Consider the following 17,069-nt stretch of genomic DNA (forward strand, 5'->3'; position numbering starts at 1 on the left):
ACTGATGAATCGGGTTTGATGAATATTACTATAGTAATAAGTAACACTGTATAGAAAGTTACTGTGTGCAGACGGCGACAACACTCTGAAATGATACCATGATCGTGGTGATCATCAAAGTATCTTTGCATGCAAATAAATCTAATATATAAAGCTCAATGTAGGTGTGTGTGTGTGTGTGTGTGTGTGTGTGTGTGTGTGTGTGTGTGTGTGTGTGTGTGTATGTATATATGTTTGTGTGTGTGTATGTCCGGGATTGGCATCCGCACCGTTGCAGTTACAGCCACAAAATTTTGCACAGTCACACGTCTGGACCCCGAGAGCGTCATAGGCTATGTTGTGAGGCAAAATTTTAACCCCGCGCATTCTAATTCACCAAACAATTTTGCCCCTATTTACATAATGGGGAAAAAGTGAAAGGAAAAGTGTTGGAGGCAAATTGGCAGCTGCCAGATGTGAACAAGGGGGGACTTAAAGAATGAGAGCGATGGCGCCAAAGAGTATATACCGTACAGTTGCTAAGGTGGGGCCCTGACATGAGATACTCACCACACACGGGATATGAGCACACACACACAAAATGCGCCACACACTACCATGTGCTTCAACACATATACCACCCTCAGCACACATTTCACCACACATACACCAACCTCGCCACATAAAAGTCGAAACACAAAAGTTGCCACTCAAAACTCATCACGCTGTCCCAGAGCTGTTTAAAAGATGAAAAATGAGCTGTGATTGGTTGCTATCAGCAACAGTTTTCTTTGTAGACAGTTGTGGTAACTGAGGCCTATTATTCTTATCATTTCTATGGTGTTATCGTCCTTCTGTAAAGCTGGAAATAACACAATTTATTACCGTGCCAACACAGACCACCCTCTGACACAGACTGCAGGGTGAGCCCAGTATCACACAGGACAGGATTAGATACACAGCTCAGCAGTCAGTATCACACAGAATAGGATTAGATACACGGCTCACTAGTCAGTATCACACAGGATAGGATTAGATACACAGCTCAGCAGACAGTATCACACAGAATAGGATTAGATACACGGCTCAGCAGACAGTATCACACAGAATAGGATTAGATACACGGCTCAGCAGTCAGTATCATACAGGATAGGATTAGATGCACAGTTTTTATGTGCAATATAATCATTATAATTTGTTATAACTATCCACAGTTGGTTACTATACCCAGGCAACGCCGTGCTCATCAGCTAGTAAGCTATAAGTCTGATCAGATTGGTGCTGGTTTAATGGCTGGCATCAAAGCAGATCAGCCGCTAGCGAGGGCTGCCATGTACACGACAGGCGAGCATGTATGTGTTCTCAAATGGGAGGGAATTATGCCACTGCCAGATACATCTTTCCTCTGACATTTGCCATGGTGATGAGTAGTGGGAAAACCATTGTTGTTTTGTCCCAGCAATGTCTAAGGCCGGTTTCACATTTGCGTTAAAGGCCGCAGCGTCGGCCCCGCCCCCTGCCACGCCTCCGCCGGTAGCTCCGCCTCCGGGCGCATGACGCTGCATGCGTCCCCTCTCTTTATCACTGAGGACGCAGGCCGTGCGCAGTATGTGTTTTGGCGGCGCCTGCGTCCTTTTGACGGTGCGCCGATCAGCGCCAAACGCAACCTGTTGCAATTTGGTTACGCTCGTGAGATAACGTCACGCTCGCGAGAGCGCGACGTCATCGCAGTCATTCGCGCAAAGCATTACTGGAACCGGAAGATGCCAGGAGCGCCGCAGAGCAGATCGGGGGCCGTCGCAGCGGAATATCGCCGCGAAAACATGAAAAAAATGCAATGTGTGAATGCAGGTGGGGAAGGGGGGCCTCAAACTGTCCCTAGAACTGGAACCCTGACTATCACTGTCCCAAGGGTACTCTTGATGGTAGAGCGGCCTGAGCCTCCAACCTTACTATGCTCCTGTTAATCCCTGATCTGTCTCTTCCCCCATGGAGCCTGGGAAAGAAATGTAATGTGAACAAGACACAAAAGACAAAACTGGTATCAACCCTCTATCATACAAAAGCACCAACCAACAATAGGAAGGAGGATAGGGACAGGACATAAAACTACATGGGAACAGGGACCAGGAGATAAATACACAAATACTACAGAACATGACCACAATAACTTCTCTCCAAACACTTAAGCACACAGCACAGGTAGACAAATCTCCAATAGCAACAACGAACTTCTATTCAGCACAGCGTCTCCTAAGAGCAAGCAAGCAAAGCTTTCACTGGCAAGACAGAGAGGTATGGCCAGGTTTTATAGGAAGAGGCAACAACCCAACCAGAAGCAGCTGAAAATGGAGCTGCACGTTTCTGACCAGCATAGAAATGGTCATTAACCTCTTCAGCACCAAAGGAAACCAAATTAATTTAATATAGGACCCAAAAACTCAAGTTAAATGGAAGATATGCAACTCACAATATGCAATGATCTTCTACCCCCAGATCTCCCAGAAGGACGTGACACACTAGTGATTGATGGGGGGCTCCAAGGACTGGACTTGGGAAATGCTGATCTAAAGAATCAAGTGAATATGCGGATGCACACTGCCTGCAATACAAACACAATGTTACAGCTGAGCTCTCAATGCAGCCAAATAATTTTATGTTGGATCGTTCCTACAAACGTTCCAAATTGAAACATCCCAGAATGACCTGAGATTACAGATTTGAAGATTTTTTCCAACCTATGATGTGCTATTACTGGAGAGGCTGTTGGTGCATATAGCAGGTTCAGTAGATGAGCCTGCTGAAATGGTAGATATCGGTTGTGTAATAAAGTAAACTCCTGTCTCTAACAGCAGCGATAGAAGCTTGCTCTGATTGCTGCACTTTATCTACTTAAATGCTCCTGTCAAATCTCTAACAACAGTTACTAGTTTTTTTGTTTGTTTTTTTAAAGAATTTTGTCCTAAATAAAAGCTAGGAAACTTTGCAAATCACTTTATTAGGAGATTTGTCTTCCTGTAAAATAAATGCATGTATATAGCTTCCAAACCCCTGCTTTTCCCCAGTCTATTTGCCTGCTTTTAGCTCCATTGCTATAAGAACACATTTGGAGTACAGATGATTGCAGTGAAAGGGTCAGCAACTGTGTCTCACTATTTCTGGGGATAAGCTGCTGCAGAGGTAAAGGTAATTCTGAGAACACTCATGAGGAGACAAGTGCTGAACCTTTCACTGTCATCATCTGTACTCAAAGTGAGTACATTTTGATAGCATGCAGCTAATTGCAGGCACATAGACTGGGGAAAAGCAGAGGTTTGGAAGCCACATTCAATTTTTTTTTTACAGGACTAACGACAAATAAAGGGATCTGAACAATTTAATATCTTTTCGTGTTGGGCAAAACTATTTAAAAAATAATATGAAAGTTTAGCTATTCTTAAGTAGCGCAATCCTGATGGGGTGTCAGTTCGGGTGCCCATTGGCCCCCTCCCACCATGATGTAACTGAGGGTTGTGATACCAGCCGAGAACCTGCTGAAGCCACTGTTGGTGCCAGGCTGGGTTTCATAAGAGACCATGATTTATCTATATACTGCTAAACTGAATTATTGCTGTATACAGGACAAGTGATCTAATGGTTATAGTGTAAAGTCCCCTACAAATAAAACAAAGTGGAATGAAAAAAAAAAAAAGTAAAATCAAATAAATACCGTAAGTAAAATAGGCCATTACCAGTGGTATACATATAGTAAATTCGGGGAGGGGATGAGGCTAGCATTCACACCTGTGACCCTGGAGCCTGAAGGGGACAAAAGGCTCCTTCTGTGCATAAAAGACTACAATATGATAGCACACAGTCTGTTTAGGCCCGGTTGCAGATTTTATACTGGGGCCAAGGAGGTTTAGGTTCTGACTGTGACCACTACTGATAAAACATAGATACATACACACCAGGCCACACTTAACCCCTGCTTTACAGTGAATGCCTATCAATATGGCATCGGCCTGATTTATAGTCTGCAGAGTTAAATACAGAGATCAAAGTAACAACCTCCTCATCCAGATGACAGGCCTCACCACTCCCTGCAGATATTGATCCTGCAGAGATCACACAAAACAACTCAGCATAACCTCCCGAGACATGGCAGAAAGCTTAGGGAGTCTAAAGCCAGTGTTACACAACACAATCACGGCCATTAATCGAGCAGCTACATGCAACTCGTCATTTATTGGCTAGCGTAAAACAGCCACAATTCTATGTGCACAGAACGACCATTAAGACGATTGTTCTGTGTTCACATAACATTATCTTGTCGGCAGCACTAATCCCATTACATGATGTGCTGACGAGAACAATACTAAAAACCATCACGCCCGATGAACGAGCATTATGTGTGGTTGATCAGCTGTTCAGATGGGACTATAGTTTGGGGACCAGCTTTTCTGTGAACGCTCATTCCCAGATTATTAGACCAGCTAAATGGGGGATTTTAAAAAATGCTCCATAGTAACAATTACTAAAACCACAGAAAAAAAATAACGATCAGGTCTGAAATGTCATAACTGTTAGACAATGGTCACATGTTCATTATTTGGTCAGTATTATACCTCAGTATTTGTAAGTCGAAACCAGGAGTGCTGACGTGTTTCTATTATTAAACTCTTCCTCTGAGTGTTCCTCTCCTGATTTTGGCTTACAAATACTGAGTGTGTGAACGTGGCCTTATTGCTATTTTGTCTCTCAGAAGCAGATTATATGTAACATGTCACTCCTACTGCCAGCACCAGCCTAAGAGGCCCTGCACAACGGTGTCATGGCTCCCATTCATAACCACGCTATCCCAGCTATCAGAGCCAATTTTAACTCATAATGGAGTCTGTCAGCGTTCAGTATTTTTGACAGCAAGGAGTGCTGGAGCCATTTTTGTCAACCAAAGTAACGAGTCAGTGAACAGAAATGACAGAATCCAATGTGAGCCGAGCCTTCAAGGGATTTTCTGGGTTTATGACACTAACACTAAATTACTGTATATTAAAATCCAACTTTCAGATATTATCTGCTAAACCCACCAAGTGCAAATCCTGACTGTGTGAACAGATCTCACTTTCTAGGTGAATGGGATCTTTAAAATTCCAGTTTTAGGAAAAAAAAAAAAAAATGTGATTTACGACGTGTTTCTAATTATTGTGCAAACATTTTACAAATCTCAGCATTTCAACTGAATGTCAAAATCTGCATGAAACATATATACGGATATAATATTAAAAGGAACCTGACAGGCAGCATGTATCAGGCACTGGCTGTATGATTTCAACCATGTATGTTTGACTCGGAAATGTTGCAGCAATTCAGAGAAAAACTTACTTTGAGGGTGTGTGCACACGCTGCGGATCTGCAGCGGATTTGGCCCTGCGGATCCGCAGCAGTTTCTGCTGCGTTGTACAGTACCTTTATAGCCTATGGAAAATGAAAACCGCAGTGCAGACGCTGCGGAATTATCAGCGCGGATTTGCTGCGGTTTCCAAACCGCGCGGATTCCGCTGCGGTTTACCATCTGCTCCATTGTAGAGATGGAAAACCGCAGGGCAAACCCGCAGGCTAATCCGCAGATAAACCGCCGGTCTTCTGACCTGCGGATTTTACAAAATCCGCGCGGGCAAATCCGCAGAGCATTCCGCAGCATGTGCACACACCCTGAAAGTCACCATGGACTGATCTGCACAGGTGACTAGTCAGATAGGCAGGTCCCTGCTGCTTCTCCCCGCCACTGCCAATGACTAAGGGTATGTTTCCACTGTGAGGGAACACTGCGGATTGGACGCTGTCCAATCTCGGGGACCGGGCCCCGGCCTTGCGCTTAGAACTCCTAGGCAGGGTTCTTCCTCTAACCCACGTCCTCTGTTCCCTTTTTCTCCTACTTTCCGTACTTGTCTTTTCTTCTTATGGAAGATCAGGTTTCTGTTCAATGACTTTCTCCTTCTTTCCTTTCTTGTGCCAGCTGGCTCAGATCACTGAGGCAGCTGCAGCACTCCTTCCTCCATCCCTCTCTCAGGGATCCTCACTCCTCCCCGAGTGACTCTCTGACTAATTGCCCTGAAATCCTATCCCTTCCCGCTCTTTTATGTATTCTAACTCAACCTGCCTCCCAGCACGTTTCGTGTTCCAAGCAGGGAGCCACCAAAGGTGCTCTGCTACACTCCAAGCAGGGAGCCACAATGTGGCTTTGCTGAACTACCGTGTTGTGTGGGATGCGAGTGTTGGAGCGTGGTCAGGAGTTTCCACCTTACCTGGATGGTGGGGCACCACACCTCAGGAGGAGGTGCAGTACCTCTGTGGCGACTGAGCCTCAGGGGCGCCACATATACATAACACATTCAGGCTAGAGGTGAATAGCCCAAAGAAATGAAGAGAACCACAGTTAAAAGTGTAAATTAATCTTTATTGAAATTAAAAATTTGTAAAAAAAAAAAATACAAGGTGCCTTGTATGAAGGACGCCACTGTGTCCTGACCCAAAGTTTAAATGCCGAGGTTATAAGACAATAATGTAAGGTAACTCCCGATATACACTGTCATAGTAATGTCCTTCGAGCCTCTCGCACAGAGCGGATCAGAGCACAGCTGCAGAGGAGGCGGAGAAACTAATTTCTCCATCTCTTCCATTGTCGGAATATATCGCACAGCACTCGGATGATATTCGAGTGACGTGCACTGTGTCACTTGCACCCATAGACTTATATGGCTGCGAGTGAGCCGAGACTCGCTGCCAATCGGCATGCGAGAGCAATCTAAGATATGATATGCTCCATAGATTAACACTGGCCCAGTGCTATGCGATGTTTTCTCGCATAGCACTCGTCCGTATTCTACGCTAGTGTGACCCCAGCCTTATGGTGCAATTTGTGCAGTGTATACTGACCAAGCTAGTTATGATGTAAAAACCAGGCCAGCCTATACAATGAAGTAACTTCTAGCAAACAAGTTTAAGTAAAGGGCATCATCTGTTAAAATAGCCAGATACTACAGTTATTCCACATGCACAAATAATCTCATGAATATGACTGTTAATAAAAGGAGACAGTCACATGAATCTACATAAAAAAAAAATTGAAGAGCCCAATAAACAACTTGCTAATAAGGAATGTTATAAGGAGCCAGCCGTGGATAACGTCAGGACAGGTCACACAGGCATCCCCACACCTCAACACGCATTTCGCCATAAGCTTCTTCCAGGGGCCTTCCCTATACCTGCAGTCAGGGAGAGATCTATCATCCAGTGGAGCGGGCGGGGAGAATCCACTGTGGACTCGCCTTTTCAACAAGTCACCCTTGAGGATCTGTCCTCGGCAGCTTTTAATGTATGATTGTCTCTGAAATGCTCCAGCGTTTCAGAATCAAACATACCTGGTTGAGATTATACAGCTAGTGTCAGATACATGCCGCTCAGGTGGCATGTATAGGCTGTAAGGTTCCCTTTATTCACAGACATCAGTATCCAGTGAGCCTAGCCCAAAAAGTTATCTAAAATTGGTACAAAATATTAAAGGAGGAAGGTCATCGGATTATTTTGAATGGCTGAATGTAGGAATTTCTGGGACATGTTTTGCAAATTATGGTGGCTATATGCATCATAAGAATGTCCAGCCCACCTCTAATTTGTATGGGGAACTCCCAACTTTTACGCAGATGGCAGATTTCATGGGGAAGAAGGATCAGGCACATGGATTTTAAAATTCCTGATCCTTTTGTGGAGATCAGTTGATGACCAAGGTGTCAGGAAGGAGAGATGCTTCCTGCTCTGTCCCCATTAAAAACACAGATGTGAAAGTGTGCCCTATATACCCACCATGTCTTGTGCTTAGGACATCATTTTACTGGTATGTATGGGGGTGGTGTTTGACTAACTTGAAGTGAATCACCTGGGTTAAAAACGGCGCACATCCTCAGGACTGTGGACACTAAAAAAGGATGAAACTGGGGGCCTCTTGGACATTTAAACAGTTTAGTTAGTCGTAGGTTTCTGTTGGTTGGGCACCCTGCAGTGAAGTTGTCAAACGTGAGGTAAATAGGCATGCTAGACTTTACAAAGGGTAATATGGATCTTATGAAGCACGCTAGGCTTAGTCTTTAGATTTGTTGGGCATTTGCCTCTAGTGTGAGCTATTCCTGAGAAAGTAGAGTTTATCAGTAGGACACAGGACCAAACCAGTCTAGGGAGAGAAGAGTCCTGCGAAATGGGTAGCTATGTAGGAGAGAAACTTGCCTTAAGACCCCCACACAGATTAGATAGCTGTTGGGTGAAGAATCATTCAACCGACAGCCATCTCCCTCATACACAATAATGCTCAGATCTGCCGAAAGTTCTCATGTTCTCGATGAGAGAAGCACTGTCAGTCTCCTCTGGGTTAACTCAACAACAAGATCAGCCATTGGCAATCTAACACGCCGCATTCTTCTCACCATCAGGCGGCAAGGAAGGCTTAGGAAGTCCTTCACACATTACACTGTCATCCGATCCTGCCAATATCATCAGCTTCAGACAACTTTCGACAAAGTGTATGTTGGCCTTAAGTTTGTCAGAAGAGAGTGAGAATGTACCTAAAAAGTTGAGGTCCAAATTGTTGTAAATGTGGCTTTGGTAGTTGAGGGAGAGGCTTGATGTGTAGTGGTAGCACAGTATTATCACAGCAAGTTACCCTATTGTTTCAGTGCAGAGGGGAAGCCCCAACAAGTTGACCCTAAAGTAGACTAATGTCGACTGAACCCGCTGATGTTGATGGGTTTAGCTGACTCTCTACTGTGTATGGGCATGCGAACCAACTGATTGTTCTCCTGGAGGTAAGCCGTCAGTATGAGAGAGTTAAATATGGGAGAGACAGCCAAGATGGCTGTCGGCTAAACGATCAGCCGAAGGATTGTTTGTACGACAACCATCTATGGTTTATGGCTGGCTTTAGACTGTGAAACAAATGCTAGCACTTATGAGTAGTTGCCAAAATTTTCCTATCCATAGGATAGGTGATAAATGTCTGATCACTGACAGCCTCACTGAAGGTAATCAAACAGATACTCTAAAATGGAGATCCAAAGGCCCTAGTTCCTTCTCAAGGTACAATCATGGAGGGGTCTGAACAGAGCATTTATGGGCAGCTTTATACTGGGACACAAGCGCAGCTAGCTTTATTGCTCATTCAGACGGGCATATATTCCATTTTTGTGAGCCAGAGACTCCACACAAACAGCACATGGACCCATTACAGCCCATGTGCACATGGCATGGGGAGGCGATCCATGAGGAAATCATAGCATTTTCCACAAGGCTCATTGGGAAGCTGCAGCTAGCATTATTTTGTTTTATACACCAGAATAGTTCATGCAATGGAAAAATGGCTCTGGCACCTGTCTGCAATGTGCACAAGCGCAAAGAGCTTTACAAGGAGGAAGTTATGTCTGCAATTTATGGATGTGACTGGACTGCCTTTCATTAGGGTTGGCTCAACCCGGCCTCAGGCCTCATTCAGACGACAGTGATTTTTTTTTTAGATCCGAGTATTATCAGCGCTTGGCCTGTGTCTCAATTTTTACCATCAGCATTTCATCAGTGATTTTCTCATTTGAAAAATTAAAAAGGGACTGTCAACACAGAATGACTGTTCAAACCAGGTACAGGAGCTCAGTGCTTCACGGCAGAAGTGGGCAGCAACTAACAGAATGGTTTTTAACAGGGAGAAATGCAAAGTACTACATCTGGGCAATAAAAATGAAAAAAGCATATACAGAATGGGAGGAATAGGGCTAAGTGACAGCACATGTGAAAAAGACTTGGGTATACTAATAGATCACAGACTGAATATGAGTCAACAGTGTGATGCAGCAGCAAAAAAGGCAAATGCAATTCTAGGATGTATTAACAGAAGCATACAGTCTAGATCACGTGAAGTCATTATTTCCCTCTACTCCTCTTTGGTCAGACCTCATCTGGAATATTGTGTCCAGTTTTGGGCACCACATTTTAAAAAAGACATCAACAAACTGGAGCAAGTTCAGAAAAGAGCGACCAGAATGGTGACCGGTCTGCAAACCTGTCTTATGAGGAAAGGTTGCAGGATTTGGGAATGTTTAGTTTGCAAAATAGAAGACTGAGAGGAGACTTAATAGCTGTCTACAAATATCTAAAGGGCTGTCACATTGTAGAAGGATCAACTTTATTCTCATTTGCACAAGGAAAGACTAGAAGCAATGGGATGAAACTGAATGGGAGGAGACACAGATTAGATATTAGAAAAAACTTTTTGACAGTTAAGGTACTGTCACACTTAGCGATGTACCAGCGATCCCGACCAGCGATATGACGCGGTCAGGATCTCTGGTACATCGCTAAGTGGTCGCTAGTGAGCTGCCACACAGGCAGATCTCACCAGCGACATCGCTGGGGACGGGGGTCGCTACTTACCTGTCACACCAGGCGATCCTGCGTCCTCCCGCCCGGCTCCACGCGTCGCTCGTCTTCACAGCAGGAAGCGCCGCAGGAAGCTGACGACGAGAAACAGTCCAGCCTGTTCTCGCGCGATCAGCGATAACCAGCGGGGGAGTCGGTCGTAGGTAAGTATCAAACACAGCGATATCGCTAGCAATATCGCTATAACGTCACAAGTTATAGCGATATTGCTAGCGATATCGCTTAGTGTGACATGCCCTTTAGAGTGATCAATGAGTGGAACAGGCTGCCACGAGAAGTGGTGAGTTCTCCTTCAATGGAAGTCTTCAAACAGAGGCTGGACAGACATCTGACTGGGATGATTTAGCGAATCCTGCTTTGAGCAGGGGGTTGGACCAGATGGCCCAGGAGGTCCCTTCCAACTCTACGATTCTATGAGTCAATCATTTATATACACCACCTGCTTGGTTCCATTGATCTCCTTTCTCTGGGTCTATAAAGCCAAAAGTGTCAAAGAGGGGGGATGGAGATAGGGAGAAACCAAGCAGGTGGATATAAATGATTGGTCCCGCCATGAAGCACTGAGTGGCAGGACTTGGTTTGAACAGTCGCTCTGTGCTGACAGAGTGCCTTTAAACGACAAACCTCCTCCAATTTATTACAGTGTTAAGTATGGCCAGCACATGGATTGTACACTGATGTCATCTGTGTACCGACAGTGATTTTCAGAGACAATTACACTAGTATGTGTATAGATTGTTCTATCCATGAAAACCAGATAGAAACACATACCCATTATTGTTAAGGGGCTGTTCACATGTACCTGTTTTTTTATGCAGGCAGTTTGTCTGCAAAACAAATCAGAGACACGTCAGATTTTGATCCCTGTCATGGAAAGAACCTTACCCATACCTAGTGTTAGTTTAATGGTCCGTGAAAAACACAGATAAAAAAACATACGTGAAAAACAGTTGTCTACATTGTGCATTAGACAAGGACAACATCAGTGCCAACAACTAATGCATCTACTGTGTAGCACAGGGGGCCCCAACCTGCGGCTTGCGGGCCCGTGATGTGCGGCTCGCGGCTGTCTGCCAGCTTGGTGCATTAGCACCAGATGTTACAAACAGCTATTAAAGGGAATCTGTCACCCTATTTTTGCTCTATGAGCTGCGGCCTCCGCCATCAGGGGCTTATCTACAGCATTCTGCAATGCTATAGATAAGCCCCAATGTAACCTGAAAGATAAGAAAAACAAGTTAGATTATACTCACCGGGGGGTGCCGCGGTCCAATCCGGCGCCTCCCATCTTCATACGATGACGTCCTCCTTCTTACTTCTGCTGCGGCTCCTGTGCAGGCGTACTTTATCTGCCCTGTTGAGGGCAGAGCAGAGTACTGCAGTGGGCAGGCACCTCTCTGACCTTTCCTGATGCCTGCGCACTGCAGTACTTTACTCTGCCACGCAAGAGCCGAGGCAGAAGTAAGAAGGAGGATGTCATTGCTAAAAGATGTGAGCCGCCGGACCGGACCGCGACACCCACCCCCCTGTGAGTATAGTCTAACTTGTTTTTCTTCTCTTTCAGGTTACATCGGGGGCTTATCTACAGCATTACAGAATGCTGTAGATGAGCCTCTGATGGCGGTGGCCGCAGCTCATACAGCAAACATGGGGTGACAGATTCCCTTTAGTAGATCTCTAGATGGTGACTTGAGTGTAGCTCTGCACAGAAGAGTAGATCTAAATTGGAGTAAGAGAGGAAACCCTGGAGTTTAACACACTGACGGTGTGATTTCAGTGGAAAAGCTTTGGGGGCTGTGGGTGTTACTACTGTTAGTGGGTCAGGAGCTGGATGTGGCTCGTGACCCTCTCTCAGAACTGAGTGTAGCTCTTAGGCCAGAGTCACACTACCGTACAATACTGCCGAGCGCTAGGAGTTAAAACATCACATAGCACTCGGCCCAACGATACTCTATGGGTACCTCAGATCTGCGATTATTTTCTCATGACAAATCGGCATGCAAGAACAATTGCAGCTTGCTGCGAGTGGCACTGAGACTCGGTAGAGTCTCAGCTCACTCGAACCCATATAGGTCTATGGGTGTGAAAGACAATGCACAGCCCTCGGATATCATCCGAGTACGGTGCGATATACGCCGACACCGCAGGAGATGGAGAAATTAATTTCTCCGCAGCTCTGCTCCGATCCTCTCTGCACAAGAGGACCGGAGCACAGTAGAATGACACTCGGCTCCCGCTCGCAGAAGATTAGGAGCCGAGGGTCTTGCATCGGATGCCATACGCTAGTGTGACTCCAGCCTTAAAGTCAGAAAGGTTGGGGACCTATGCTGTAGCACAATCTTCTAATTGAAGTACATGCTGTACCTACACCATTCAGGTAACATTTAGGGATCATGCAGAAGATGTCCGTGCAACGCAGTCTGAGCACCGACTGCAATGCACAGACTTGCGCGGGACTCTGGACAGGAGGGTGACCACTTTCTATGAGGTTGTCACACTTAAGCCAGGAGACCGGTCTGTGTATAGTGGTCTATGCTCGGACCGTGTTGCACGGACATCTGCATGAGCCCTTGGGTTAACTTAGCATGAACATATGAGAAAAATCATCCAATTTTCATCCATAACAATCGGATGATTTTTCATCTGTATTGTGATCCGTTTTTATACTTCAGCAGGGAATACCCATAGACCTGAACGGGCGGGTCTCATCCAACACACATAAAAGATTAGTGTATGCTGCAATTTTTGTCATGTGCACATTCTATCCATGAAACAATGGCCATCTGAATACGGATACACACCGTCCCAAGTGCTGTCAGTTGTTTTTTTTTTCACAAACAGCACTCGGACCGAAATAGGTCTGTGTGAACACAGCCTTATGCTATGGAGTGTACAGCCCAGGCCCAGTTTTAGGGATTCGTACCCGAGCATTGATCATACAGATGGCAGTGCAGGAATATGGGCGGTGTATAGCCAGGACAGTGAATGCACCACAATTACTGACATCACCATATCATTACATGGCTCATACTAAACTAATATCGCTGGAATTACCTCCCACAAAGGTAACGCAGATACTAAGGCAGGCAGCGTACACACTAGTGCTCCAGGAAGCTGGAACTCTATGGCCATACATGATAATCTCACCTCCTCGGCGCCTGGCCCGACTGCCATGCCCATCGCCTTCAGGCCCTGCTGGAGCTCCAAGATGTCCACCTTGCCATCCTTATTGATATCCAGCTTATTGAAGAGCTCGGCATACTTAGCCGGGGAGTCTGATCCCTCGCAGACAGCTCTGCTCAGCACCGCTCGCCTGATGTACTCGTACATTGCAGATGTGGAAGACTTGGAAAAAGAAGAGAATACAGAGTTACGAGAAGTGGGAAGGATTGGGACTGTAGAAAAGGAGCAAGACACTGCAGGCCAAAATAAGAAATGTAGAAAAGCAAGTCCTAGAGCAGTGACAGGACACCGCCCAGGCTAAGGGAGGACTGGGCCGCCTCTGGGAGGACCACATAGGGATTCCCTGCATGTAGGAGGAGGGACTGGGGGATCACTTTGTAGGTCTCCTCCCTGGCTGCCTTCTCTACACACAAACCTCTCCAGCCATTGATGTTAGCGCATAGACTGTGCAGAGTTTCCTCATTAACCCCTCCCTAACCAGAACTCTATGCTGAGCAAAGTATGCCAAGTAGGAACTGGGGGGTCCTTGTGTTACAGATGCATCTAGACCACACGGAACAATTCTGCAATTTTCTGACTGGTAATAGGCCACATAAAGAAGCATCAATAGGATGTGAGCAATTACTTACAGCAGTGGTTACTAATGCAAGCCCCTCCGTATTGCCATCCATGTGCCATCTGTCTTCATACATCAGTAGATGATGTCTGTAAAGCGCCGTGGAACTAATGGCACAATATAAGTGAGGAAAGTCAATAAACCAGCAGTGAAGACGTTTACAAGACGAAAAACCATTTCCTATGGGAATAACGGCAAAGTCCAGGCGTACCTGTAAGAATCAGAGGCTCCACAGTTGGTCCCTATGGGATCTGGTTTTTATTGCACCCAAAGACGCAAATGGGCAAGTGTCATTCAGTACGGAGGAGAATGGTGCACGCTGCGATTTAGGCCATGTGCACACGATGCAGATATTCAGCGGATCCGCAGCGGATTTTAACGCGCAGAAACGTTGCATATCCGCATTGTGATGTACAGTAGCATTTAAATCAATGAAAAAAAAAACGCTGTGCAGACGCTGCGGATTTTTCCACACGGTTTTCCTGCAGTACAAAATCCGCAGCATGTTACTTCTTTTGTGCGGTTTTCCACCTCCCCTGTCACCAAATCTGCAGGGGGAAAACCACAGTGGAAAACCGCACAAACAGGTCATTTGACCTGCGGATTTCTTCAATTCTGCGCGGAAAAATTCGCAGGGCAAAAAAGTCTGTCTGCACTCAGCCTTATTGTTTCCCACGGTCCGAATGCCGTCTGGATAGCCCCAATAAATAACATTGGTGCTGTGCGTGTGGGGAAAGCGCTGGGACTGAAAATACTGTCGTGTCACTGTAACCTAAGGCCGTGTTCACACTGATTTCTTTACACAGTTTGGGCTACGTTACCATGATGAGTATTTGGTGCATTTTTGATGTTGCAGATTTTCTTCACCTCCATAAATTGTTACTTTTTTATTGCGCTTTTTCACACTGCAGTTTGTGTTTCTTGTTGGTGTGTCATGTTATAAATAAAGCTGCTCTGTTTTTGATACTTCCTGGTATTTAGCTTTGACAAAACTTTATCGATACAGTCATTTGCAGATTACATGAGTGTTTAGTGCATTTTCACTGCAGAAATGCAGTAAAAACAGATGTGTTTTTTACCCGCGGATTCTCTGCATTTGGTGTAAATCTGCACATGAAACTCAGCATATCAGTTAGGCCATGTTCACACAATGAGTTTTTGGTGCGTTTTTGAAACCTCATGTTTTTGCTGTGTCAAAAACACAGTGTCTTACAGTGCTAGCAAAGTGGATGGGATTTCTAGAGACCTCATGCCCCCTGTGCTTTTATTTTACTCAGCATAAACTGAGCTGCGGTGCGTGTTTCACATCCACAACATGTCAATTTCTCTTGAGTTTTCTGTGCAGAGTTTCCCTATAGACGTCACTTGCATTAGGTGCGGAAAATCCACAGGTAAAAAACCACACATGCGTTTTTAGAGCATTTCCACAACATAAATGTTTCAAAAACGCATCTAATCCGTGCCTAACCATAGCAATAAAGCTTTGTGAAAGCAAAAAAAACAGTAAGTATAAAAAACAAGCAGCTTTATTTACATAAAAATGTGTGGTAAACACAAGTTAAAAAAACTGCACACAAAAACACAATGAAAAAACGCAAGAAACCTAATTTAAATAATAGGTGCAGAAATTCTGGAACATCAAAAACGCACCAGAAGGCTGATCATGGGAACGTAACCTAAGAGACACGTTGTCGATGTGAAACACACACCACAGGTCAGTATACGCTGAGTAAAAAGAAATCCAGCGGGCATGAGATTTCTATTAGTGCTGAGTGAATGTGCTTGTATAAGATGTTATCTGAGCATGCTCGGGTGCTAACAGAATGACTTCGACGTGCTCGAATACTGTGTTCTAGTCCCCGCGCCTGCATGTGTTGTGGCTGTCTAACAACTGCGAGACATGCAGTATTCGAGCAGGCTGAAGATACTTGGTCAGCACCCGAGCGTTCTCTGATAACACCTGAGCACATTCGCTTATCACTAATTTCTATAAATCACATCCACTGTCCTGGAACTGTAAGACGCACAGCGAAAATATAGAGCACTAAAAACTCATCATGGGAGCTTAAAGGGGTTGTCCAGGTTTTTCAAGAAAGTCAGTCTATATGGCCGGGGTCACACATGCGAGGAACTCGGACGAGTCTGGCATCTTAATACCCGGCACTGCCGCCGGCACTCGGGAGCGGAGCGTGCGGCCGCATAGAAAGACATGCAGCCAAGTGCCGGCACTCGGGAGCGGAGCATGCGGCTGCACAGAAAGACATGCAGCCAAGTGCCGGCACTCGGGAGCGGAGCATGCGGCTGCACAGAAAGACATGCAGCCACACGTTCCACTCCCGAGGTGTGTTTTACGCACCAACATCTTGTTTTTGGTGGGTTTGTGTATGATTTTTGCAATGGATACATACCCCGCCTGTATGCATCCATGTACAGCACTGCTAGACAAAGCCTGTGCAAGGACAATATATGGGACCTTTCCAGCCCACGAGCTCCTAAAAATGCAATATTGCACCTTTGAAGGTAGAAATGTCCCCCTTTATCTCCTGGGCCCCAATGTCCGCCCCTGATGTACAGATACACACCATATTATAATTAATAAAGCATTAAAAACACACTGGGGAAAAAAGGTCACAAATTGCATCAAAACCGCAAGAAAACCGCACCAAAAACACGTGTCTTTTTGAAGCAGTCTTTGAATATGGATTTTTCAGCCAGCAAAAAAATTGCTTTACGAAACTCAGTGAATGCACCATATATACACGGCTTCTTTGGGTGAAAAGTGCAACAAAAATGCTGCAAAAAGTGAACATAATGCACCAGAAAAATCAAGATT

General features: G+C 45.3%; 1 protein-coding gene across 1 annotated transcript in view; it reads right to left on the bottom strand.

Moving 5' to 3' along the window:
• LOC141086003 (mitochondrial adenyl nucleotide antiporter SLC25A24) overlaps nt 1-13,983 on the bottom strand; it is an 85,656-nt gene extending 71,673 nt beyond the window's left edge. The window contains exon 1 of the mRNA XM_073571716.1: nt 13,585-13,983. Coding sequence (XP_073427817.1) covers nt 13,585-13,767 — 183 coding nt within the window. The 5' untranslated portion in view covers nt 13,768-13,983. The remainder of the gene's footprint in view (nt 1-13,584) is intronic.
• Between the last annotated feature and the right edge of the window lie 3,086 nt (nt 13,984-17,069).

This window comes from Dendrobates tinctorius, unplaced genomic scaffold (assembly GCF_039654945.1).
Source record: "Dendrobates tinctorius isolate UK_male_01 unplaced genomic scaffold, ASM3965494v1 ptg000029l, whole genome shotgun sequence".
Lineage (NCBI taxonomy): Eukaryota > Metazoa > Chordata > Amphibia > Anura > Dendrobatidae > Dendrobates > Dendrobates tinctorius.